The 24349-nt window shown below is 46.0% G+C and overlaps 1 protein-coding gene across 1 annotated transcript; it reads left to right on the top strand.

Annotated features, from left to right (window-relative positions):
* Window positions 1-2117: 2117 nt before the first annotated feature.
* lrriq1 (leucine-rich repeats and IQ motif containing 1) lies at window positions 2118-23259 on the top strand. The gene is made up of 24 exons (XM_068738879.1): window positions 2118-2231; window positions 2594-2693; window positions 3534-3724; window positions 3959-4033; window positions 4165-5367; window positions 5586-5738; window positions 5838-5988; window positions 6342-6535; window positions 7181-7308; window positions 7539-7612; window positions 7985-8078; window positions 10096-10278; window positions 12715-13119; window positions 14423-14519; window positions 14853-14942; window positions 15477-15613; window positions 15785-15856; window positions 15949-16037; window positions 17116-17140; window positions 19485-19606; window positions 20485-20587; window positions 20691-20751; window positions 21288-21408; window positions 23135-23259. Exons 1-24 carry the CDS (start codon window positions 2118-2120, stop codon window positions 23257-23259), a joined length of 4107 nt encoding a protein of 1368 aa, XP_068594980.1.
* Window positions 23260-24349: the final 1090 nt, after the last annotated feature.

Raw genomic sequence — 24349 nt, 5'->3', positions numbered from 1 at the left:
GTATTGTTAAATGTCTGATTTGTCAGTGGTGTCGTTAGGCCTATTTTAGGGGCCTAAAATTGTAAAATAAACGATAGTATGTATTACAGTACAAGTCAGGCAATCACCCTGTCTAAGAGGAGCATTTCAAAAAAGCCCTTGAGGTCTTGTTTCCGTTGAAAGTCCTGAAAGTTGCGTAGTTTGCGTAGTACTGTAATCAAGTATTGAAACATGTCTGGCAGCACTCTACCCCGTTGTGACGCCACAAGATGTGCGTGCACTCCCCCGTGCGTGCACTCCGCACGTCCAGCTCTCCCTCTGCCTCCTGCATGAGTCGAAGAAGAAGAAGAGCAGAGTGGATAAAGTTTATTTTTGGTGGTAATGTTCCATGGTAACGTGCGCGCTATGAACTTCGTTTTTGTTTCATTTTCAGAGGCGTTTCTGGCAGAGCTGTTTGAGACAGAAATGACGGATTCTGTCCTGCAGCACCTGTTTGCTATTTTGACCAAAGACTGGCACAGATATTTCATATAAGTGTCTGGGAACTGCATTGACTTGTGGAAAAACTGTAGGATATGGGACCTTTAAAGTCCTGAGATGGACGCGATAGGCTTAATGGGCCCAATATGGCCACCGACAAGTAACAGAAAACCCTTCATGGTGTAAAAACATCGCTGCTATTCAAACCAGTACAGCATTTGGGCCAGAGCTCCCATTGACTGGTGTAATCTGCTGCACAAATCTGCAGCTAGGCCCTGTCTGGCTGCTGTCTGGGTTCCGTGAACTTGGACAAAAGTGACGGACACCTTGCCCACTGACAAAGGGCCCGCTCTTAATCGGAGTGGACACGGCTTGCTGACGGAGCCTTTTCGAGCAATTGAGCAATTGATCTTGGTCAATGAATTTTAGGGAACCTAATGAAACATAAGGGAGAGGCAGTTTGCCTCCAACAAGGGGGGCGATACCGAAGTGTCCGGATTCTGCTCATCAGCCTTGTGACTGAAGTGGTGCTTTGACCTGTAATGACATTTATGAAAGCACGGCTGTACCAAACCTCAAAAGAGTCCGATTGTCTTGATGTTGTAGGCCACTATCATGCCGTTCATCATCATTGTGGCTTTCAGTTCAACTCCTATGCGGCGCCATTGTGTTGTTTTGTTTTCATACCGGATTGTCACATGGAATGAGAACAGGCCTTAGTGTGTCTTGGGACAAACAGTTTGGGATGGAGGACATGCTGTTCTGCTTTGAAACTTTGCGGAAGGAGACTTGGTTCCTTTTAGAAAGCCCTCGGGAATGTGTATGGGAAAACCTGTGTGGGCCACTGGAATCTCCTCAAAGAGAAGGAGTACAGCACGAGTGCTGGAGAGAGGAACAGCTTTTTCTTGTGATCAGAAATGCTGTGGAAAAAGTGCACATTGTTCACAGCCTGACCCATTTTTTTGTTCTTCTGGTCCTGTGATTCACCTACAAGGTCTTCGGTTCACTGACCCGTTCCCAGTGTGCCCACACAAGTCCATGACGCCACAAAATATTTCCATCAAGCCCTACTAAACTAAAAAACACAGCGGTGTTTGTACTGACGTCTGCTAATTTGACAATTTTGAATTGCTTAATGATGTGTAAAGATTTCAAAAATATCTGTGCTCATTTAATTATCCAAAAAAAGCAATGTTTATATAAAACCTGGGAGAAATGGTATATGCCTCTGACTATTTTGTTAGCCCACATGGTTAATGAACAAGCAAATAAACAAAATATATTTAGAGGGTATATAAAACAGTAAATGTATATACTAAAATACCAGTTGTCTACGAGAGATGAACTGGATTAAGTATACATATATATAAACACCTTTAAATGTTAATTGCACACCATGCAATTTGACACCTGGAACCAGCTGCCTTTAGCTTCCCTTTGCCTTTTGTGCGGTTTGTCCCTCATTGGGTTCCATAGGACAAAGCACGGTTTCCCCGGTAACTAAAGTAAGCTTGAGACGCGACGACGCTTCCCACTTGTTTTGTATGCTAGCAAGCGTTGAGTTTTTAACACACATAAAAAACAACAGTAGGTATTATACTTTCAAAAAGAACCTTTTGACGGTAATTTACGGTCAAGGTCGTTGGTGTTATCACACCATGGCGGATGCTAATGAGATGCACGACATCATCATGGAGTTGAAAAATGTAGTTATCTCTGACACCGACCCAACTGAAGAAGAGCTGGAGAGTGTTCTTCTTCAAGAGGACGAGGTGAGTTTAGTGATTTAAAATCAATAAAAGGTGAGTTTAATGATGATTAAATCAATATTGATGATTGGACAGGCGACCACAGCAAACTAAATCTAACTGGTAGCAGCTGCTACTTCAAATATTTTGCGGTGAATTTAATTTTATTATTATATTCAATACCCGGCCTGCTCTCTGGTGTTCTCCTGGCTGTACTGTAAGTCAAATGCATCCAAAATGAATGCATGAAAATGGATCTGCATGTATAGAAACATACAACTGAGGAGTAACCTCTGGGAACAGGGATCATTGCTGCTGTTTACAGCCACAATGTTTGGTTTTGAATATGAGAGCAAACATTATTCTCCATCTTCCTTTCCTAACAGGATTTTGATGACATCCCCCCATCTCTGCTCAGGTACTTTGAGAACTCAAAAAGCAGGGCAGCAGCGTGTGAAAAGCTCATCCTCGAGGAACTTGAAGGTATGATGACTTTTTAAATAATAAGCACGTCAGGTATAGCATACTGATTCTAAAGGCTTCTCTGTGGAGGAGTCCGTGCTTTTATTTTAAATTGGCTGCAAAAATAGTGTCTGACCTGTTGATTTCTTAATTCGGTCAGGGTGACTTTGATGTTCAAGTCTAAATATTTACAATAATTAGTATCCATATAGTGCAAGAGACTGTTCGTGTCATAAGTGGATATTTGCGGCGTGTTATTTGAAGCACATCCACAACGTGATGATCCATGTGTTGTGGAAAATTACTTTATCTCTAGTCCACGACCCATGTGGGTCATTTGTGACTCAGAAAACGAAGAGAACAACACATTCACTGACCCTCGCCTTCTTCACGCACCCACAGAGACAATGTGCCAGTGTCTCTACTCAATGAAGGGAAAGGGCATGCTGGAAAAAAATGAGGTGGACAAAACATTGCAAGACTGACTTTATTTAAGCCGCATTAAAGGCTAAAACGTTTCAGAGGTAAAACCTGGAACTCGTGCTTGTAAATATGACACCCTTTCCATTAAGACCAGTATGATCTGAATGGACTGGGTGATCGAATCCTCGGGAGGATGTTTAAGATGTTGTTGGCTGTTTAAGATCCCTCCAGGTTCCCTAGTTTCCTCCTGCAGCCCCCCCAAAATTACAATATGTGCTGCACAACAAACAAATAGATGGATGACGATGCACCGAACCACCCACAAGAGGTCGCTGTTGTCCTGTTTGTTCATATATTAGCGAGCAGGACTAAATAGGAAGATGTGCACAATCCCATTGCATACTGAACTAATACCCAGGTATTATCTTTTGTTGTTCGCAGACAAAGGTGGAACAACTGAGTATATGGAGAACGAGAAGCATTTGGCCTTCGAAATAAGAACCCCTGAAATCTCCTTGAATGAAAATCAGAGAAAAGAAAGCATTGAATACAAAGCAGAGGATGACAAACAGAAAGCACGAATTGAAGGAGACTTCCAGAGAGAGCTGAGGAAGATAATGGATGCAGAGAAGGTGAGTTACTCTGGACCTGAAATGAGTGTGATTACTTTATTGACTTTATCCCTTTGTGAAGAAGAGGCATGGTAATATGATTGAATCACAGTCAGACAACAAGCTGAAACTACTTTATCTCGCTTTGGTCTTTCAAACCAACCAGATGTTCAGATAGAAAGTTATAATTATTATTTATGATTTACTAAATCATACCTTTATTGTCCCATGCTTACGTTTTATCATTACTCTCAGCAACATCAGGAGGAACTTGAGCTGATGGAGAAAAGAGCTCAGGAGAAGCTTGAAGAAGAGTTTCTGCTTCGGCAGGTAAAGCAGAAGTGTCTTTGATTGGTCCTCAGCGAAGCAGAGGGATTTAACTGAGAGTTTCACACTAAATGTTCGGATGAAATGGGACAAATGTCTTTGTCCTAACAACAACTCCTGTCTCCGCCATTTAGGAAATGATCGGAAAGTTACAGAGACGAGTGGAGGAAGAGAAGAACAAGAGGGAAGAGGAGCAGAAGAGACTGGTGGAAGAGAAGGAAAGAAAAAGGGAAGAGGAGAAAATTAAGATGGAGGCCGAGAGAAGAAGAACTGAGGAAGAGACAAGGAGGAAGGAAGAGGAAGAGAGAATGGAAGAGTCAAAACGTATGAAGGAAGAGGAAATGAGGAGAAGGAGGGAGGAAAAGAAGAGAGAGGAGGAGGACAGAATGATAAAGGACAAGCGGGAAGAGGAGCAGAAGAGACTGGTGGAAGAGAAGGAAAGAAAAGGGGAAGAGGAGAAAATTAAGATTGAGGCCGAGAGAAGGAGAATGGAGGAAGAGAGAAAAACAGAAGTGTTGAAACGCATCAAAGAAGAGGAGAGGAAAAGTGAGGAAGAGGAAATGAGGAGGAGGGAGGAAAAGAAGAGAGAGGAGGAGGACAGAATGATAAAGGAGGAAGAAATTAGAAAAATGAAAGAAGAGGAAGAGAAGAACAAGAGGGAAGAGGAGCAGAAGAGACTGGTGGAAGAGAAGGAAAGAGAAATGGAAGAGGAGAAAATTAAGATGGAGGCCGAGAGAAGAAGAATGGAGGAAGAGACAAGGAGGAAGGAAGAGAGAAGGAGGGAGGAAAAGAAGAGAGAGGAAGAGTACAGAATGATAAAGGAAGAAGAAATTAGGAGACAGAGGGATGACAAAAAGATTGACGAAGAAATGAGGTTGCATGACAAGGAGGGTTGTGAAGGGCGTGATCAAGACAGTAAAAGGAAGGATAGAGAGAAGAAAGATGAGAAGAAAAGTAAAAATATGGAAGCAGAAAAGGAGGAGATGGGAGAGAAAATGGAAGAAGAAACGAGACTCAAAGAAGAGGAAACGAAGACGGTGCAGGATAGTGGAAAGCAAAAACAACATGGCAGCAGCACAGATCATCATGAAAGTGATGTTGAAACGGACTCTAAAAACCAAGCTGTGAAACCTTCCCCTGCTGCGGCGGAGCAGAGGAGGCTCTCCTGGATGAAGGACTGCGTCTCCTGGTCAGAGCTCTCCCTCCAGAACAGGAGAAAGCACAACGCCTCGGCCCGGAGTCGGAGAGGAGCGCGGAGGGTTGCCGAGGCCGGGGCTCTGCCGGCTCTGCCTCCAGCATCACTGCTTCAGTCCACAAGCTGGAGAACCCTGCGTGAGGTAAGACGGCCGGCCGAGCCTCCGGAGTCCGGACGCCACCCGGAAGATGGAAGGAGGAGCGTTTAGGATTCATGCTTCGTGTTAGCATTAGCCCGTTTCTAGATGTTCTGTCCGTGCCGTTGGATTGGATAATGTGGAGGGATGTCAAACCTGCCTATCCAACCTGTCAAATCCGAGGAAACATCGAATGACCTGAAGCATTCTTGCCTCCGTTGCAGGTGACCTCAGTGACCCTGGAGGACTTGCCTGCCTGCAGCCTGTCCACCCTGGCCCTCTGTCCTCAGCTACAGTCCCTCAGCCTCAGACGCTGCGGTCTCAAAGCCCTGGAAGGTGTCAACCAGCTAAAGCAGCTTTGCTTCATTGACGTGCAGGTGGATAATCAATCACTATATTGATTAATATAATAAAATATTTATCTCTTTCCCCTACCAGAATTTCATGTCCAAAGTTCTCTACATGCTTTGTTCCAGGAGAACGACATCTCATTTGTGGACTGTGAAAACATGCAGAGCTTGCGAATCCTTCTCCTCTCCGACAACAAGCTGTCGTCCATCCACGGTTTGGAGGGCGTTGAGAATCTGGACATTCTAGAACTCTCACGCAACTCCATAACCCGCATCGGTGAGAGCAGGAAATGATTATGTGTGTCTCTTTACTCTGTCGATTGGGAAAACTGAAGTTATCACAATCCACCACAAGAGGGCAGCGTCTCTTTTCTTTTCAGCCTCAGTCCTCACTGACGTCACTGCAGTGGGAAATGAAAAGTGATTTATTCACTGAAGTCATCTTGAGAGACCCGAGGCTTAAGCCATTAAAGGCTATTTGTCAGGGATGAGGCTAAACACGCCGAATCAAACGTTCAGCTGCCGCCTCTTTCAGATTATATTCGTAGTACGGGACACAGGACGGGGGGGCTTTTGGATCCTCATTCCACATGAAGTCTTAACTGCTGCTGTTCTCTGCCCCATCCTTAGCTGGCCTGGTGTCTACAAGGAGACTGCAGAGGTTGTCTGTGGATCACAACCAGCTGATCAGCACCAAAGGCCTGAAGGACGTTTACACCCTCCTCCACCTCAACTGCTCGCACAACCACCTGGACAGGGTGGAGGGTCTGGAGAACAATGCTCTGCTCAACACGCTGGACCTGAGGGCCAACGGCCTCACAAAGGTGATCGCTGGCGGGCGGGCCCTGCTCTCCATGTCACTGTTTTAAAATGGAACATTTTAGATAAAAAGACTCGTATTCTTTATTTAACTGTCTTGTGGAAAATAGTAGAACAACAAAGTAAATATTTCACACAACACATTTTTTAAAGTTGGACCAAATAAGATGCCGTAGTTGATTTAAGAGTGATAACGGAACACTCTCTTTGCAAACAGCACACATTTGGTTGTTGAACCAAGATGAACTTTGACCTACAAGTCTCCGAATCATCAGTCTTGAATCTGACTTACTCGGGCTTCACTTGAACAGAGAGAGAGAGAGAGAGAGACAGAAAATACAAAAGCCAGTGTCCTGTAGAGTCCTGACTGCAGTTCACTAATCCATGCCATTAGTAATATTAGTCAGCATTTGTTCAATGTAAAAGGACATACAAACTGTACATTTAGCGGGACAAATACACACGATGAGCATGATCTGCATGTTTAGCATTCCCTGGTCAGAGAGCGTCACACTAATAATTAGAAACACAGCAGGACTGAAACACCAGACGCTGATGGATGGGGTCGGAGACGTCACTGGACCAGCAGCAGCAGAGTCAAGTTAGTCTAACCCGACAGTTTGACCGGCGCTCACCCGTTTCTCCTTCAGCCCCCCAGCCTGAACAACCAGGTCCTCCTCCGAGAGCTCTATCTAGACGACAACAGCATCTCCTCCCTGCAGGGCCTCACCGCCTGCTGGCTTCCACTCATGCAGCATCTCTCTGTGGCCCAAAACAGGTACGTTCATCCACTTCTGTCACGTCTGTATTCATTCAGTGAAACCCCACAGAGAGAGACGTCGGCGGAAGCTAATTTTTCCAGGAACAGGGAATCTTTGTCCTCAGACTCACATTTTTGTAGACATTAATTTAACAATGTCTTTATATTTGAGGAGACTACTTTAAAAAAAAAAGCTGCAGACGGAGCGCAGCTTTGAAAACATTCTGCTTTGTCGCTGTGTTCTTTAGAATTACCCAACTGCCCCCCATGTCTGGTGTCCTGTCCCTTTTGAATCTGGATCTTCGATTCAACTGCTTGTCAGGTAACGGCTTGTCTTGATTAGAATCTGTGAAGATAATTTAATTAAAGATAAAAGTAACTCGAAACATGTTCCTTGATCGTATTTTCTGGAGATTTTACTCTTTAAATGATCTTATATTTTACGTATTTTTTGTGAAGTACTTTCTACTCTCGTGTCTGAAGTCCAGCTGGTATTACCGCTCATCTTACCCCCCCCCATTTCCCCTTCTCAGTCCCACACTCCTAATGATCTACGCATTGATCGGACACAACAAAGAACCTCCAGTCCTTTACATTTACATGACACCAATCCTTCTGGTGAAATTTACGTCTTTCATTGAAAACAGACACTGACAGGGTAAAGTCGACTAAAACTTGGCGTTTGCTCCCCCAGAGCTCCAGAATCTGTGTGAAAGTCTGGAGGGATGTCGATGCCTGGGAGACGTCCGCCTTTCAGGGAATCCTCTCCAGCAGGACAACGGCTGGAGGTAAGGCAAAGTACATTCTATTCGCTGCTACTTCACTACTTTATCTATTTGGACAAGCTGTTAATTATAGCTTATATTTATATGTACTCATGCACTACACTCACTCTTAGACGCAGCACCCTCCCTCCTGCAGCTCCTAATCTTTCAAATTAAGATGTGATTCTAAATTAAATTATATTATCTGGATATCCTGTGCAGAAACGTCCGCGACGGACGTCCAAAGGAGCATACCGGTTGAATTTTAAATCTTAAATTTAGCTCAGGTAGTCCAAACATTCCAGCAGAACACAGTCCTTCCTCTCCTTCCCCGGGATTAAAACTGTGATCCTCGGCTGCTATTAGATTACTGCGACGTGCCACCGACATCGGTGCGCACGTATGTTGCTCTAAGTGCACATAATTCTCCAAATATTGATAAAACTGAAAGTCAATTATCTCTTCAGTGTCAGTGTGCTCATTCACTTATCATGCCTGATTGTAGGACGGGGGCAGTGGGGGGGGTTCTATGAAAAATATGCAATGGCAGCTTATGATCCTCACGCTGCTGTCGGCCTGTAAGGAGCATCGATGGACATTTTTCTCCTCTCAAGCCTCGACTGAAACGTGACCTTAATATTTCACTGAACTTTACTTGACCTCTAATGCCAACAGAGGAATTAGCCCTGTGTATTCCCAGGCTCATGCCCTGGCCCTTTCATCCCAGGCCAGTGACAACACGGGTTAAATTAAAGCACCACAATGAAAGCGCTGAGAGTTCCACGCCTGATCCAGGGGACGTGGAAGAAGAAAACTCTGTGCACGCCTGATTAATCAGCGGCGCTTTAGGAGCATGTGTTTTGGAGGAAGTCTTCACTAAATGAAATACGGACTTGTGCTCTTAGTGCTGGAGAAAGGAGGCTGAAGGAATGCGAGCAAAGAGGAGAGTTTCCCTTCGAGAGGAGGATGAAATTTCAATCAATTTAGAAAACGTTGGGGTCGAAGTCCAAGTGTACTCAAGGAAGAAAGGGAACCAGTTTCATAGCAGGTATTCTGTGAAGTGAACTGTTTTTTGGATTCATTTATACATTAATACACGGTTTGCTCCAACAGGAAAATGACTTAAACTGTTAACTCAGTACAGAGAGCGCTTTCTAAAGTCACTTTCCCAGTTCTTTACTGAGAATAATTTGTTGTGCAGATACACAAATGATGTCATCTATACTTACTTCACACGTAGGACAACCTTTTATTCCTGCACGTGTGTCTCAGCGGCGCACATTCCCAAACTGGATCGTATTCCTCCACGAACCCAGGCAAACGATCGAAAGTCCTATTTGTGTTCGGAACTTTATTTGAAGCCGTCCAGGCGACATGCAAAACGGATTGATCCCGACTTGTGTTGGAGAGACGGTGCGGACCGCACCAAACCGTTTAAAACATTTACTTTGTACCCCAAAGACTTTTACAGACTTTATTGTAGCTATTCCCTGGTGTCCCATAGAGCTTCCAGACTCACATTTGACCTCTGCTGGTGGACGCTCCGAGTCTGTTTCTATGGAGATACTTTGGATTCCTCTGCCAGCACATCCTTAGCCTCGGGCTGGCGATACCTCTCCCCCCAAACTCTTAGCTGTTTGGGGCTCCCCTCTACTTCGAAGACAAATAAGGCTGTGTAATATATTTTTTTTTTTTTTAAGATATGAATTGAGCCACTAAAGTCATCTGAAATGTATAAGTGATGCCAGATATCATTTATAGCGGTGTATAAAGTCCTGCAGTTTCCCCAAATCACTGTGAATAAACCAGCTAGTCCAGAGGACAGGAAGTAAGCCTACTCAGGAAGCAGCATGGACTATCCTGAGCCTTAACGGAACCTCTTTCTCTCACCCGTGTCACTTTGAAACTTTCTAAGCTGCATCTGAATATTCTGATTTCATATTTGAGTTCTTTCCGTGTCGCTCTAAAAGCCCTTCTCGTCTTTCTTTAAGTACAACACCTCGAATTAAAACCTATCCTTGATCATCTCCGATGTCTTCAGATCCGCTCTACAGAAGGCGCTCCCCGGCCTGAGGGCCTTCGCTGATGTGGAGACTGGCTCGGACGTAGCGCCCCCTGCTGGTCAGCCGCTCAGCGTGGCCTCAGACAACGGCTTCCTGATGTTCTGTCAGGCTCAGCTTCAGGAGACTCATGATTTACAGCGGCGGCACAGGAGGGAGCTCAGGTGAGACTAAAGTAATCAACGTCCTGCGGAATATTGTCCTCTCTCCAAAGTTTTCTCCAACAGACATATACCTTGATCAATCACGATTACAATTTTGATCAATGGGACGTAAGAGAAAGCGGTAGAGCGTGTGCCTGACATGTTTAGTGTGGCGTCAGACGGACACACAGCATGAGGAATGTTAACCATCCTCTTGTTATGTCTGATGCGTAGGGCGTCGCCATCCTAAGGCCAATGTCCATCTGTTTTCACAAGTCCTTGAATGTCCCTCGTTCTGCCCAATGGCGTGCAGGATGGACCACCAGCACGTAAAACGCTGCTCGACTTTCTGCTTATCTTCATGACCTTTTTAAATTACGCAGCACAAAAGATAAAACGCTCACCCGAATGGGTCACACTGAGGACTCCTATGGCTCGGGGGGGTAGCGTGGCGCTCCCTTCGTTTCACCTCTCACTGTGTGTCCTCTAACCCCCCCTGCATTCTGGACAATGAGCCATTCTGGGGGCTTTGCGGGGACCAACACAGCCGTTTAACCTCTGGCCTGACCTTTGTCTGACTGGGCTGCAGAGGAGACGAGGAGAGTGCCACACGTCAGCCGACGTGGAAGGTGGGAGGTGGGAGAAATGGCCTCTGCCAGTGGGGGGAACTTCCACAGCCTTCCAACCTGAAGTCCTTTTATAGCGCTAATCTACTTCGGTGATTTTATCTGAGCATGCGTGCTTTGCGTGAATCCCTTCTTACCCAACAACCCAACATCCTCTCAGGGGAACGCCGGGGGTTAAAGCAGCAGAACGGAACCAGTAAAGGTGAAATATCCGCCAGACGTCACATTCTTTCAGACCCAAACAAAAGTGTTCATTCGGTAAAGATGGAAACAGAAAGCAACTCCTCGCCGAGCTCAAACTGTCAAACTAGGCTGTGCTGATCAAATCTGAATCAAGATTATTTTACTCCATTGCCCTTTTCTTACCTCAGATGTTTCCAGAAACATATTTTAGTGTAATATGAGAACGCTTCTTACCGGAGAGGGATCCAAGCAGCAATGTAGCCGGCCCGGCTGCCAAAACAAAGCCCCGGGAAGCTCAGAATGCACATGATGTCATCCCCTACGCTCAGTGTTCAGCAATGCTCAATTCTTAACCTTTAATGTTCTCGTAGGGCAATTTGCTTTACTTCAGTATTAAACAGGACATTTCTAGTAATGGTATGTGCATCGCCCTTGTTCAGACACGCTAGAATAGTATCTCAACTAAAACATTGGCCATTTTGTGGATGCCTGTCAGAAAAACACAAAATGTCGGATTGATATGCACCCACTAAAACCTGGAATAAATAATTTAGAGTATAAAGATGGACCACAGTTCAGCTGAAGCTAAAATGTGGTTTCAGCATCCTGAGATAGACCACAACCGAGATTTTTAGTAGAAGATTCCCAGTTTCATTCTGTCCCACAGCTCAGCACGGAATCCCGATCCATCAGGGAAAAGCAGAGGAAATTAAAAAGACCACAAGGTGCCCACTTTATCCGACAAAGTCAGACTGGAGACGATTCATCTTATGTCGGTTTGAGAATGCAGAGAATGTGGATTTTTCTTTATAATACAGTGGAGGTTTCGGTGTTCCAGACAGATGCATGTGTGTCGCAGTCATTATTCCAGATCGTGTTTTGGCTCACCCTCTTATATCTTGGTTACACGTATCTAAGGTGACCCTGGAATGACCCAGCAGGTACAGGGGGAAGCGGGTCGGTGGGGTCGCAATCCTTTCGGACCTTTCGACTCCTCTGTCCCTTGTCCCATTGAGAATGAAGAGCTGAGTCTTTGTAGACAGAAGCTGTACCTAAGGCTACCGGCCCTCCAGACGGCCCGGGACACTAAAGTGTCTCTGGCCCCTCAGGGTTAGAAGACAGGGGGGGGGGGGCAGAGCAGAGCCAAACACCACTAATAGATTCATTAAGCTTCCAATGGGACAGCATGGTAGTCATTTCATCCCCCCAGTGAAAGAGACATTATATGGTATTAGGGCAACACCACAGACAAACACAAAGGCGCATGAGGACTAAATGCTGACATAAAATTACTTTATGCTTTATACTTTATACTAATACTTTAGTTTTGGAGTTTTGTATTTCCGGCGACCTGGACTGTATTTGAATGCGCTGCAGAAACTAACTCCAAATCTAAAAATAATTTAATTTTGAACAAAATCTTAAAGCGTCATGCATTATCCATTGTTGATGAAAACTATTTAAACAGCGCCTTCATTCAACTTCAGTCTGCCTTCATGGCTAAAAGGGCGGCTGCATCCATTCTCCATGAAGGGCCGAATGAATCCACGGAGTAGGTTTGATTCTCTTCTCGTGCCGGACGTATCACACGAGCGTTTTGCACACATGAGCATCCACGCCTGAAGCTGTTTGTTACCTACGTTCACAGTGAAGCCTCATCCTCCGTGGAAGCTATGAAGACCTGGGAACGACACTTCACCGAGGCTCTGCGGCTGGCAGCAGAGCACAGATTTGCCCATGAATACGGCGACACCACTGCTGCTGACCAACGCAGGACCGCAGCTCAAACAGGCGAGGGAATGCTCGACACGGACTGTGCTGACGGCGAGAAGCTTACTGAGATGGAATCCAACGGGAAAGCTCCACCTCTGGCCTCCAACAGTGACGGTATCGGATGCAGCAGGACAGTTGGAGCCAGCGTGCAGGACACGGGCCGGGAGACGCTTAGCAACACTCGGTCCGGCAGTTTTCTCTCCCTGGCAACAAAGTGCACGATTTCATCCAAGGTTGAAACGCCAGCCGTCTCCAACCAACATGACCTGGACCTCAAAAAGTAATTAAGCAATCTGGAGAAGCAGTGTCCGCTTGTGTGCGTCTGTTCCACGCTGCGCCGCTTCCAAATCGTTTATCGGCACAAAGTGGACACTGTCGACTGAGAGTGAAGACCCTCTCGCTCTTTTTTTTATATAATTCTTGTTCTAGCCGTTTGGCATTTTATTAGTTTTCTGCTACAGAGCATTTGTCATCATTGGAGCCTCCTTTATGTGATTTACAGCAGTAGATGTTGAAGATCTTATTCATTTTAACACGCAGCTTCATCATTAACACTGCGCTATCTGTGGGAGGACAATATATCTCTCATATGAAGGGTGGCTCCGGACAGGCTCAAATTCCCCAGCGTCCTTCTCTCCAGATGTCCGCTCGGAAAGAAATTCATGTTTTGAAAGACGGAGGTGCGATGACATCATGAGCATTGCTCATTTTTGTGTTTGTCTGTGTGTGTGTGTCCTTTCTGGAGGAGCACAGCAGCAGTTGCGATTCAGCAGCGATGGAGGAAACACAGGCAGAAACGTGAGAAAATCATTGGCCCTTCCACAGCTGAGACGGGAGAAGGAGACGGAGGAGAGCCGGAGTCGGGACCTCCCTTTAATAACAGGAGAGTTGTTGGTCAGCAGAATGCAGCGACTGTCATCCAGGTAAAGCAGTCCACGTTTGCTCTGGAGCAATAAATCAACCAATTGATCAACCAGTTGATGTACGTTTCACGTTCAGCATTACCCACAGATCACGTGAAAGATGTCTGCCATTTCCCCCCGGCAGGAAGAACGAAAGCGAATCATCAGATTGCGTGAAAACGCGTCTGAACGTTTTCTCCGTTGACTCATGCGGAGCTGCTGCTCTGAAAGAACATGCTACTCAACACTCGTCCCAACACCACAGTATTTGATGAGTCCTTTAGGATTCTCGTGTTGGAGGTGGGGGTTGTGGGCGAGGAGAATAGTTGTGTGTGTGTCTGTAGGGGGGGGGGGGGGGGGGGGCACATGATTAATCAGATTCCAAAGAAGTGCGGTAGTAAGAGTTCTAGGATTCCTTGCTCAGCTCAACTTGAAGTGAAAGCCCGTTGGGAATAGGAGGATTTAGAGGCACGCTGGAGCTCCATTTGTCTCAGTCTGGAGTCAAGTAGAGTTCAGACAGCAAAACGCTCAGCAATTAAAAGACAGCTTCACATGTTTTATCTCCCTAATGGGATATCACACAATATTTACGTTTGCCTCGGGATTCATGGGGGGGGTTCTACTGTACCGTTTCTTCTTTTGATACCTCTAGGCGTTTTGGAGGGGCTTCATTCTGAGGAGGAGGCTCACATCTGCTCTGGCTGCCGTCACATGCCTGGACGCCGGCGAGGACGACATCGGGGAGGAGGTGGACATTAATGACCTTATCTTTGATGAGGTATCCCCCGAAGTTCATGCATTCTTCACTCCCCACCCCATGCCCTGTCACCCTCACAATCCAGTGATTAAAAAAAAAGGGCTTAAAGGTGTGCAAAGAATTCTTTGACAACGTGCAAATGCACGTTTGTGTGGATGCATCTATGGACACACAAAGACACGAACGCATGCACAAACCACACAGGTTTACAGACGGGTAAATGTAAACCTACAGTAATGCTCAGACAGTAATCTGTGTGCATCAAACACAAAGTGCATGTCCACAAAAATCTTAACCAAATTAATACATAAATAAATAAATACACAAATACACAACCGACCTTTATATTTCCAGGCTTTACTGGAGAGCAACTGGATACTGCCCCTTTCTGGGGACTTTGTTCCCAGATATTACCCTGTGTCCGAGCAGCCGCTACTCTTGAAGGTAAAGTACATTCTCTGATGTTCTTAAAACCTGATGGGCTGGTATTATCGTGTGAATGGTGCGTGAAAGCTTTTAAGCACCTGTGTAAAGTCAAGATGAGACCTCCTTTCTGGCCCCGCCCATCTCTCATCTTGGTCATTGCCCTCTGAAGGATTCATCTGACTTTTTTCACACCACCGGATGGTTGTCCTGTTGATTTTCCCTGCATTTACCTCCCGTGGGATCTTATCTTTGGAGCGTGCTCAGCTCCGTTCACCATGGCAGCTGATGTAGGTGCAGCTGACTTCAGTGTGGTGACACGGAGGCACATATCAGAGTTTGGGATGTGCATTGTAGCGCTTCCACAAAGGGAAAAGGGGATTTTGCTGCTGATTGGACTTCTATGTGATCATTCTTTGAGTGTGACAACACTAGGTTCTTGAATTATTAGGGAGTTTGGCTTGGAAAATCCTTGAATAAATGTTTGACAAGATGTGTCAATGTTGGTGGTAAGAGTCGTGACATGCTGCTGACATTGATTCTTGTTTATTTCAGCCCCCTGGACCCGTTCCTGAACCCTCCCCACACATACTCCCACCACCACTGGTGTGGGAGGAGTCGAAGCAGGCCTGGGAGACTCCTGAACAGGTGGACTGTGGCCTGCAGAGCGTTTCACCTGTGAACTCCAACAGGTAGGACAAACCACAGCAGAATTACTTCACCCTAATCTGGGTTTCAAATCCATCACAAACGTTTAAGTAGGTGTGGATGCTTTTTTTCTAACACTTACACCCTCCTATATAGATTATTGTTATTCTTGGACATGTGAAAGTAAATTTAAATATTCCTGTTTGTGATTTCAGGAGCATGTCTCCTGCCTCGGCCTCAGCGGTCAGCAGTCGCTCTGAAAGATCAGAAAGGATCCTGGAAGAATGGTAAACCATGCCATCGCTGTGATGGACGCCCGTTTGCGTGTGGGTCGTGTCGCAGGCTCGACTGTGAGAGTCACTCTCGTCCTTGTCTGAAGGGGGTTCACTCACAGCCACACAGCGCTTCTAATGCTCAAGAGGGCCCAGAGGATGAAGCCAAAGAAGCAGCACCCAAATAAACATAGAGGTGAGTGTAGAAATATCTGCTGTGTGTGTGTTTTATGTGAATAAAGGGAGTCATTTTCAGCTCTATCTAGAACCAGCATGAAGGTGGATGTTGTCAGAATCTCCCCTAGCTTCCTTGAATCAATGGACCAAACTCCACGCTGACTTTTCAGTCTCTCCTTTGGTGATCTTTCTGCCTCCTCCATGCCTCAGCGGCGAACCTTTCCACCTCGTGTACGTTAACGAGCCATAACAGACTGCAGAAGCCAAGGCCTGTCGCCTCTTATTGGGCTTCACCGAGCGCGTGCAAAGGAAATAACGATTGCCAAGAAACCTCCTGACAATCATCCCGCAGTGATTCTAATTACGATTCATTGTAGCGGTTGAATGCGGCCGCAGCGTTAAGGTGACCTCACCTCTGCTGCGCTCCATGAAACAGTAGTCCTGTCACGTCTATCACGCTACAGTCGTGTAAGGGGAGGCTGCTCTTTGATCCCAACCGCAAATGCATGACTCGAATAGCAGAGCTCTTGTCATCTTGTTCCAGCGACACACAGGTCTATGTCGACACTAAGTGCTAATGACATCCGCCTCCGTGGAGCCAGAACGCCGTTCTAATATTTTCCAAATGTCGGGTTTTGGTTTTGTTTCTGGCTTCAGGCCTACCTTGTCCCTCTCTGACCCTCCTTCTCGTACTCGTCCCAGATCCTTCTGTCCATCCTGCCTCGGTCAGACATGGCGGTCACCAGCCAGGCAGAGCCGAAGTACGGGACAGGCAAGCACAACGCAACAGAAATTATCTCGACGGTAGGACCTTTTTTTTTGGATTTACTACTGCCATTGAGACACCTGTGGACTTCCTGTGGACTATTTTAATAGCTTGATATTTAAAAATAAATATATTAGAATAATGTGAATTAACAAACTTTTCTTGGATCTGGATACACAAAAATAAAACTTGGCATTTTTCTTCAAATACGTGGTACTCAAGCTACGAGTACTTGCTATGGGTGACAAACAAACTTCAGAAGAGTTTCCAGGTTAAATGAAGTTTAACGTAATTCAACAACGGCGCAGAATTCTCCCTCCGTCTTTTCCAGCTATGGCCTCCTACCCCTCCCTGAGGTAAGATGATAAGGCATCGTGACAGCCGCAGGAGGGAGGGGGGGATGTCCATCTTTCCCCTGCACCTCACCACCACCCAGAAGGGTCAAGGCTTCCCATCAAGCCAGCAGGCAGCGGAGTGATTGGTCTCTCTCTGGTCAAAGTCCAATGCTGCCATAAGCATGAAATACACCTTATTATCGGTGGAGAAGTACCATATGTATGCTTGTCATTCCACGTTACAGATTTAAAACAAACCGAACAAATTGTGCCTTCAGCTTTTGGGATGTTTTTTGTTCCACTTTGTCTTTTAGGTGGACCGCTTTAGTTTGCGTGCAGCAAAGTTGTCGCCCCCTTATTTTCCTTGAGTCTAATTAATTGCCGTGTGAACAATCCTAAATGTTTTCAGTGACTGTGAGGATGCTTTGTTTTTTTTTTAAATCAGTAAATTTGCTAACTTAAAGGTGTGCGTCTGTAGAATTTGGAAGGTGGGTTGTTTGACTATCTAGATTTTTTTGGTGCTAAAAAGTTACTTGTCAAATATAAAACGTATATTATTTTAATGGAAACGGGATGAGCTTCAGGTGCATCACGTCGAATCCGCTTTGGTCTCGTGTGTCTGAACAAATATCGCTGCTCTCGGCCAACTGGTTCAATCCAAAGGAGCGATTATATTTCAACAATATTTCCTTATCTCTCCTCCCCACCCTAACTCTCCATAGTTCATCAAAATGGACCAGTGTTCTTTAGCAGTGGAGTGAACCTGCTGCATAAGCTGATAAAGTGACAGGGGTCGCCAGTTGGGAGATCACCCTGTGTCCTATTCAAATCCGGCTATAGAGGATCGTCTGAAATGTATAATCTTTACTAGTTCGGGGGTTCGGGGAGGCAATGGTGGCGTCCGAGTTGGGCTGTTGGGAAGGGAGGACACGGTGCTGTGTTTGCTGAAAAAAAGAATGGACCAAAGCCATCCTTCCCTGTAGCTCCCCTGGTCCTGACCTGTGAAAGGCACCCCCTTCTCCGGAACCATCCCCAGTGCCCGGGGCCTAGCCAGCGCAGCCCAGCCCAACCAGCGCTCCCCGGCAGGGGCTAACGTTTCAGGCTTCGAGTCAAGCCCCTTCTGGAGGTGATTAGCCCCAAACCCATGACAGATTCTTTCCAAGATATTCGACGCGGCGTGTTTATTTTATCCGGGCTCTTTGTGTGGATGTGCTGGACATGAGTAACCCACTTGAAATGGGTATCGTCTTACAGAGAGGGAGAGAATGGAGCGGAGCCACAAGACGTTGTCTTTTAACTCCAAAAAACCATAAATACAGAAAAACATTGAGTTTTTTTAGGTGGTTTGTCTTCAAGTGTCTGTGTGCTGCACATTTTAAAGCCTCCAAGCGTCTTTCTCCGCTTTACTTTCCACCGAATCCTTCCACTCACCCCCCCCCCCCACGCGGAGCACACATACACTTCCAACTGCCGACTTCAATCCAAAATGAGATCCAACCCCCCCATCCGTCGTAATGTCGGAGGGACACAAGGATATGTGTTTTTATTGAGTTTTGTTGAACCCCTGCATCTTGTGCACTTAACTCAATTTCACACTTCAGGTCGTCTACAAAGTCAGACCGAAATACAACCGTCTTGTTTATCGTTCGTCATCCAGACTAACTTAATATCAAACTATTTACTACTATTCCTGTGCGTCCAGCTTTCCCCCCCCCGCCGCCTCAGAGCCGTGTTTATGTTGGCCGCCGGAGCTCTCTCCTCATCGTCTACGTTTCAGATGCACTGGCACTCTCAGAGACAGACACCCGACTGAAAGCAATGACTCAGGATCCCAGATTTCAAATGCACACGGATTCCTTTTCCACTTGAATGCTACGAAAACAGGAATATTAAAGTTGTTGTGTTGGGAAAAGAAAAGCCGATGGATCGCCTTTCCTTAGCTTCCCTGATGTCTTACAGGCAAAGAGTCAAGTCTGTCAGAGACGGATTCCCAGCCAGTCCATGATAATGCATTTGTGCATTTTGGAAAGTCTCGTCCCTCAAGCACATCAAAATGTTGTTTCATTCCCTTTCTGTTCCTGCTTGGGAGCAACGGGACGGGACTGTCCTGCAGAGAACCAGAACTCTTCATTTCTTTCATTTACAACCCAACAAAGGTCATGAAACATGACCCGGTGCTGGTCCTGCACCACTGCCAGACCTTGTGTCGTCTGCTTTGGCCTTGCCTCTGACCCAAACTCAGCGCCAGCTTCAGGTCCGATTTCAGTCTGTAGCGCCTCCCTGCCCAAATCGCTGCCCCTCTTCACTATAGACAAGATCACTTAATGCACTTAAGAGCCCCTCTTAACAGCCGTGACTCCTGCAGGCCCCCTCCTGATGCCCTGAAGCAGTACCGGAGGGGGATTCAGGTTCGAGGGGGTCAGGAGGGGGCTTCGGTGGAGGCCTCAGAGGGGAACAGGGAGAGGAGAGTCTCTTCTTGCTACTGGGGTGAACATAAAAGGGGACCTGCTTTTCCCAAGGCGCTCGTCTAATGGCGCTGTTTGCACACAGAATCTGTTTTTGCTGCTCATGCATTCACCTCAGATATTATTGATCCTTCCGTATCGGTTATGAAAGACATAAAAGTTGCAACCAGGCGGTACCGGCCAGAACCCAAACAAGTTGGTGACAGTGTGAGAAAACAGGGTTTCTGTGTGTTTTTAGCTTTGCACAGTGTGAGTAGCTGTTTCCTGGCCCTTGCTGCCCCGGGGGGGCATCGATCGCCTGTCATTTTAAGTGGGCCTTCTCAATTAACCCATGAAAACTGTAAAGCTCTTTCTCCCATCGTTTTACAGCCCGGCAAAAGAAAGTAAATGGCTTAAATAAATGCATCATTAGTTCCAGCACCGGCCTGTCAAAATCCATTATCAGCTGACACCCGTCTGCGGCGGCATTACTGTCAGCGCAACATAAATGTTTACTTTGAATTACGATCCTATTACGGGATTTCAGCATAGCTCGTAAATCAGCAGTTTTTTTTTAACAAACTGAATGGAACACTGCATGGATTAAATTTCCCAAAGAAACACAAGATCCAACAACCATTGGGGGAAAAAAACAAACAAATCCACTTGTGTTTCATCTTTCTGCAACTTTCAGTGCATCGCAGGAATGCCTCTGACTTGTCCAAACAAACACACCGACTTAAACCCAAATGCAAACAGAGGGATCTCTGAGGGGGGGGGCAGCTCTAATTACAGTGAAATTAAGTGTTGCTCCAGATTAGCAAAGGAGCATCTTATTAGTTGGGTTTCTACTCCATTTATGTGCATTGTTATTCAGACTCACTGAACAGAACCACAATAGCGACCCGTGTCTGAGTGCAGGTGGCGAAGCTGAGCCGGGTCTTCTGCCGGCAGAGGAACCCAAACGAACGCAGAAGGTGGGAACCCAGCAGAGGCTGCAGAGCGAGGCCGCCGACTCCGAGAGGTGAGGAGCATCTTTAAAATGAAAGTCAGTTTACACGTATGATCTGTGTTTCTATGACGATAGCAGCGAAGAGGAAGTTGTGCTAACTGCATCCTGTCCTCAGTGCGCGCTTCCTTCCAGAGATCAGCTCAGACGTTCTGAACGGGGGCCCGGTGCAGCTCGTGGTGAGTCCGCCCTCCACCCCCCCGCACTTCACCCACTATAGAGAACGACTCGTTTGAATCTTTGCAAGTACATGAGGGTGTGCAGTATTTACATCTAGCAGCCAGTCATGCCCCACGCTGGAGGTCCCCCTCCCTGGAGCCTGTCTCATCAGCTTCCATTTAAAGGAGCCCCCCGGGGGGGGGGGGGGGGGGGCAGTCTGAGATCCAGCTCAACACTGACACTTTCAATCGGATCAACGAGCTGCAATTTCTTCATTTTACTTGCATAAATCTCAGTGTCACTTTGGGGAAACTCTTCTGGAGCCCAGAACGATCGTGATGTCTGTGATGTCTTTGAAGTCAGAATCTGCGGGTCTCCCGGTGCCATTAGCCGGCAGTTTGAGTTACGATCACGGACAAGAGGAGCCGCCCTCTTCCTCCCCTTTAGATATGTTCAGACTCCAGAGCCACCGCTCACTGGATGCTTTTCAAAATGCTGGTCTGCTTGCGTGAGACATGTCATGTCGGGCCGCTATTATGTGTGTTTCTGTTTGCAGGCGGACCCGGGATACTCAGAACGTCAGCATCAGGCCCGGGGCCTCTGGGCCAGCAGCACTTTTGTTGACCAGCCTTCCAAAGAAAACGACTATCCTCGCAGGAGGTCTTTGAGTCATGGAAGTGAGTTTATCTGCTCCGAACCGGAAGTGTTTAAGTTCCAACAGAATCTGAAACACGAGAATAAAAGTCAACGATTTCTCACTCGTTCCCTAAATCCGTACTTATTATGATTTGAAGCTAAAGTGAATGCTAATGCTAGCTTATTTTGCAAAGGGATTAACTGTAATTTTATGCACGCAGTCATACACATACTGACACTTAGTGTATTTATGAAAGACGCACAGAAAATACGTCTTCATTTTTGCATCGACAGGAATTTGAACGGTACGATAAAACTGCAAACATTGTTTCAAAACAGCGACTTAAACATGCACGAACCCAAGACATCAAAACTTGTGATTGCATGCATATTGTATAGGTGTGTGTATGCGTGCGTGTACCTGTGCATTCAACACGAATGTCCTGCACATTCGCCTTCCGGGGTCAAGCAGATCTCCGTGCAGCGAGTCTGGGATAAAGGCTGCATCTTATTCAGCCAATGCTTAGTCCACCGGTCGGCCGCGTTCTGGATGGGAGGAGGGGGGGGGGACGCCACAAGGTCGGGCCGGGGACAGAACGCCGTGAATTTCTGCTCCGACAGGAAACGGGCAGACAGAAAAAAAAAAGTCAGTCCTTTCAGAAAAGAATGACTGGGCCTTCTGTCAGGAGGAGTGACAAAGATGCCACTGAATGCTGAAAGCAGACGATCACATGAAAGCCCAGGAATCCGAGTGAAGGAGAGCCCTGTCCACGTTAACGAGGACAAATTGGATCACGATGATGATTTCAAAATGATATCCACGCGGTGCAACAGCAGGGCCGAGTGTGGTGGCGCTCAGCAGGCAGGCTGTTGTCCTCGGGAGGAATAAAGCCTCTTTGTTGGAACTGATGAAAAACGTTTGGTGTAGAATTAAAATATTAACGTCGTCGTAAAGAGAACATTTCTCCAAGAGCCAATTAAATAGTCCATAAATCTGCAGAGGCCTGTAATGGGCTCCGTGCGCCATCGTCCACGTGGATGGAATCCACAGATATCAGAACGCTGCGTGTTCAAATCTTTTTACGCCATGCATTTATCACAGACATGGTTCTGGCTCCAAAGCTGCCCTGAGATTTTTATTTGTTTTAAATAATCCCAATCAATGTTTCATTTTAATCCTACAGGAGTAGAAAAATTGCAGCGCAAAACCAGGATTTAAATCAGGACCAGGGATTAAACATAAGTGTGTGGGTGGACATTCTACACCGGGTGCCTGCTGTGCAGACATTTGGTGTTGGGTCAGTACCTGCGAGGAGTCCCAAGCCCCCCCCCTGCTGCTCGGCTCCAGGTGTGGGGGCGGCCGTGGAGAGCGCGGGGCCTGGGCTTTACACGTGGAAAGCATCATGCCCGGTAGAAGCCGCCTTTGTTCTGTGCGTTTGAAGGCTTTGAGCTGATCCTCAGGTGGAATGGAAAAGCCTCTTAGAGGGGAGGACACTGAGCAAATGAAGCGATGCGGACGACTCCTGAAAGATTTCCTATTATAATCATATTAATGGGATTTTCTAGAAACTATATTGTTGATCAAAACGTGCATATTCCTTGATAAATAGATGAAAAGCTTCCAGATTTAGTTTTAACAACAGCAAAATATTGAGAGCAAATCTGCATGTTGTGAATTTTATTTATCGCAAAGGTGTTCCAAATAAATTCCCAGAAAGAATTTCTCTCCCTCTCTCTCTCTCTCTCTCTCTCCCTCTCCCCATGCAGGAGACAAGGTTCCATCTCCTCAGCAAACCTCATCAGCTCAGACAAAAAGGGAGCGCATCTCTTTCCGAGACAACCCGGTCCAGATGAGCGGCGGCTGGGGAGGGGGCAAGAAAAGAAGCAAGTAAAGCCCCCCCCCCCCCGGCTTCAGTGACACCAGCAGTGTCCAACTCTGCCAGATTAAAGAAACCTGAAGGGCATACATTGAGGAATGTGTGAACTTGATGAATAAAAAAAGGGAAACAGAAATCCTCCTGGATGCTGGTAAAAGACAAAGTGAATCTGCCCCTGAATCAGATTGTTAGATTAACATCATCCTGTCAGAGTAACAACACCCAGTCAGATTAACAACACCCAGTCAGATTAACAACACCCAGTCAGATTAACAACACCCAGTAAGAGTAACATCATCCAGTCAGATTAACAACACCCAGTCAGATTAACAACACCCAGTAAGAGTAACATCATCCAGTCAGATTAACAACACCCAGTCAGATTAACAACACCCAGTCAGATTAACAACACCCAGTCAGATTAACAACACCCAGTAAGAGTAACATCATCCAGTCAGATTAACAACACCCAGTCAGATTAACAACACCCAGTCAGATTAACAACACCCAGTAAGAGTAACATCATCCAGTCAGATTAACAACACCCAGTCAGATTAACAACACCCAGTCAGATTAACAACACCCAGTAAGAGTAACATCATCCAGTCAGATTAACATCAAGATCTTGACAAAGTTACACACAGAGGATTTTATATGTAAATGTATACATGTGTAAATTAATAATGAATCGGTGTGTTACTAACAATGTTTAACTTGCAACTTTTCATCAAATCTGATGATGAAATTATTTGGGTAATTTCAGGATTTATTTCCTCCATGTTTCTGTGGCTGGTTTTGAAATACAGAATATCTGAATTAGTTATTGTAAAACAGTTTAAGATTTGTTGGAAAGTTAGAAGAGATTTGAATTTATATATGCATTTAAAGTCGTGTTAAAACTGCTCCTGGTCGATTTATTGATTTTTGATTGGCCTAATGGTAAATGAAATAAAAATGATAAATCGTATTCTGTGTTGATCAATACATTCTTATTAAACTGATCTCCTCGGATCGTTGGATCTGGTTTACTCGGTCCCTCGCTGGCGGCTTGGTTCTGGTTTCAGTCACACGTAATATTTAATAATAATAATAATACATTTTATTT

Source organism: Brachionichthys hirsutus, chromosome 5 (assembly GCF_040956055.1).
Source record: "Brachionichthys hirsutus isolate HB-005 chromosome 5, CSIRO-AGI_Bhir_v1, whole genome shotgun sequence".
NCBI lineage: Eukaryota > Metazoa > Chordata > Actinopteri > Lophiiformes > Brachionichthyidae > Brachionichthys > Brachionichthys hirsutus.
Note: the sequence above shows the minus strand (reverse complement) of the source record. Positions and strands in the feature narration are given on the sequence as shown.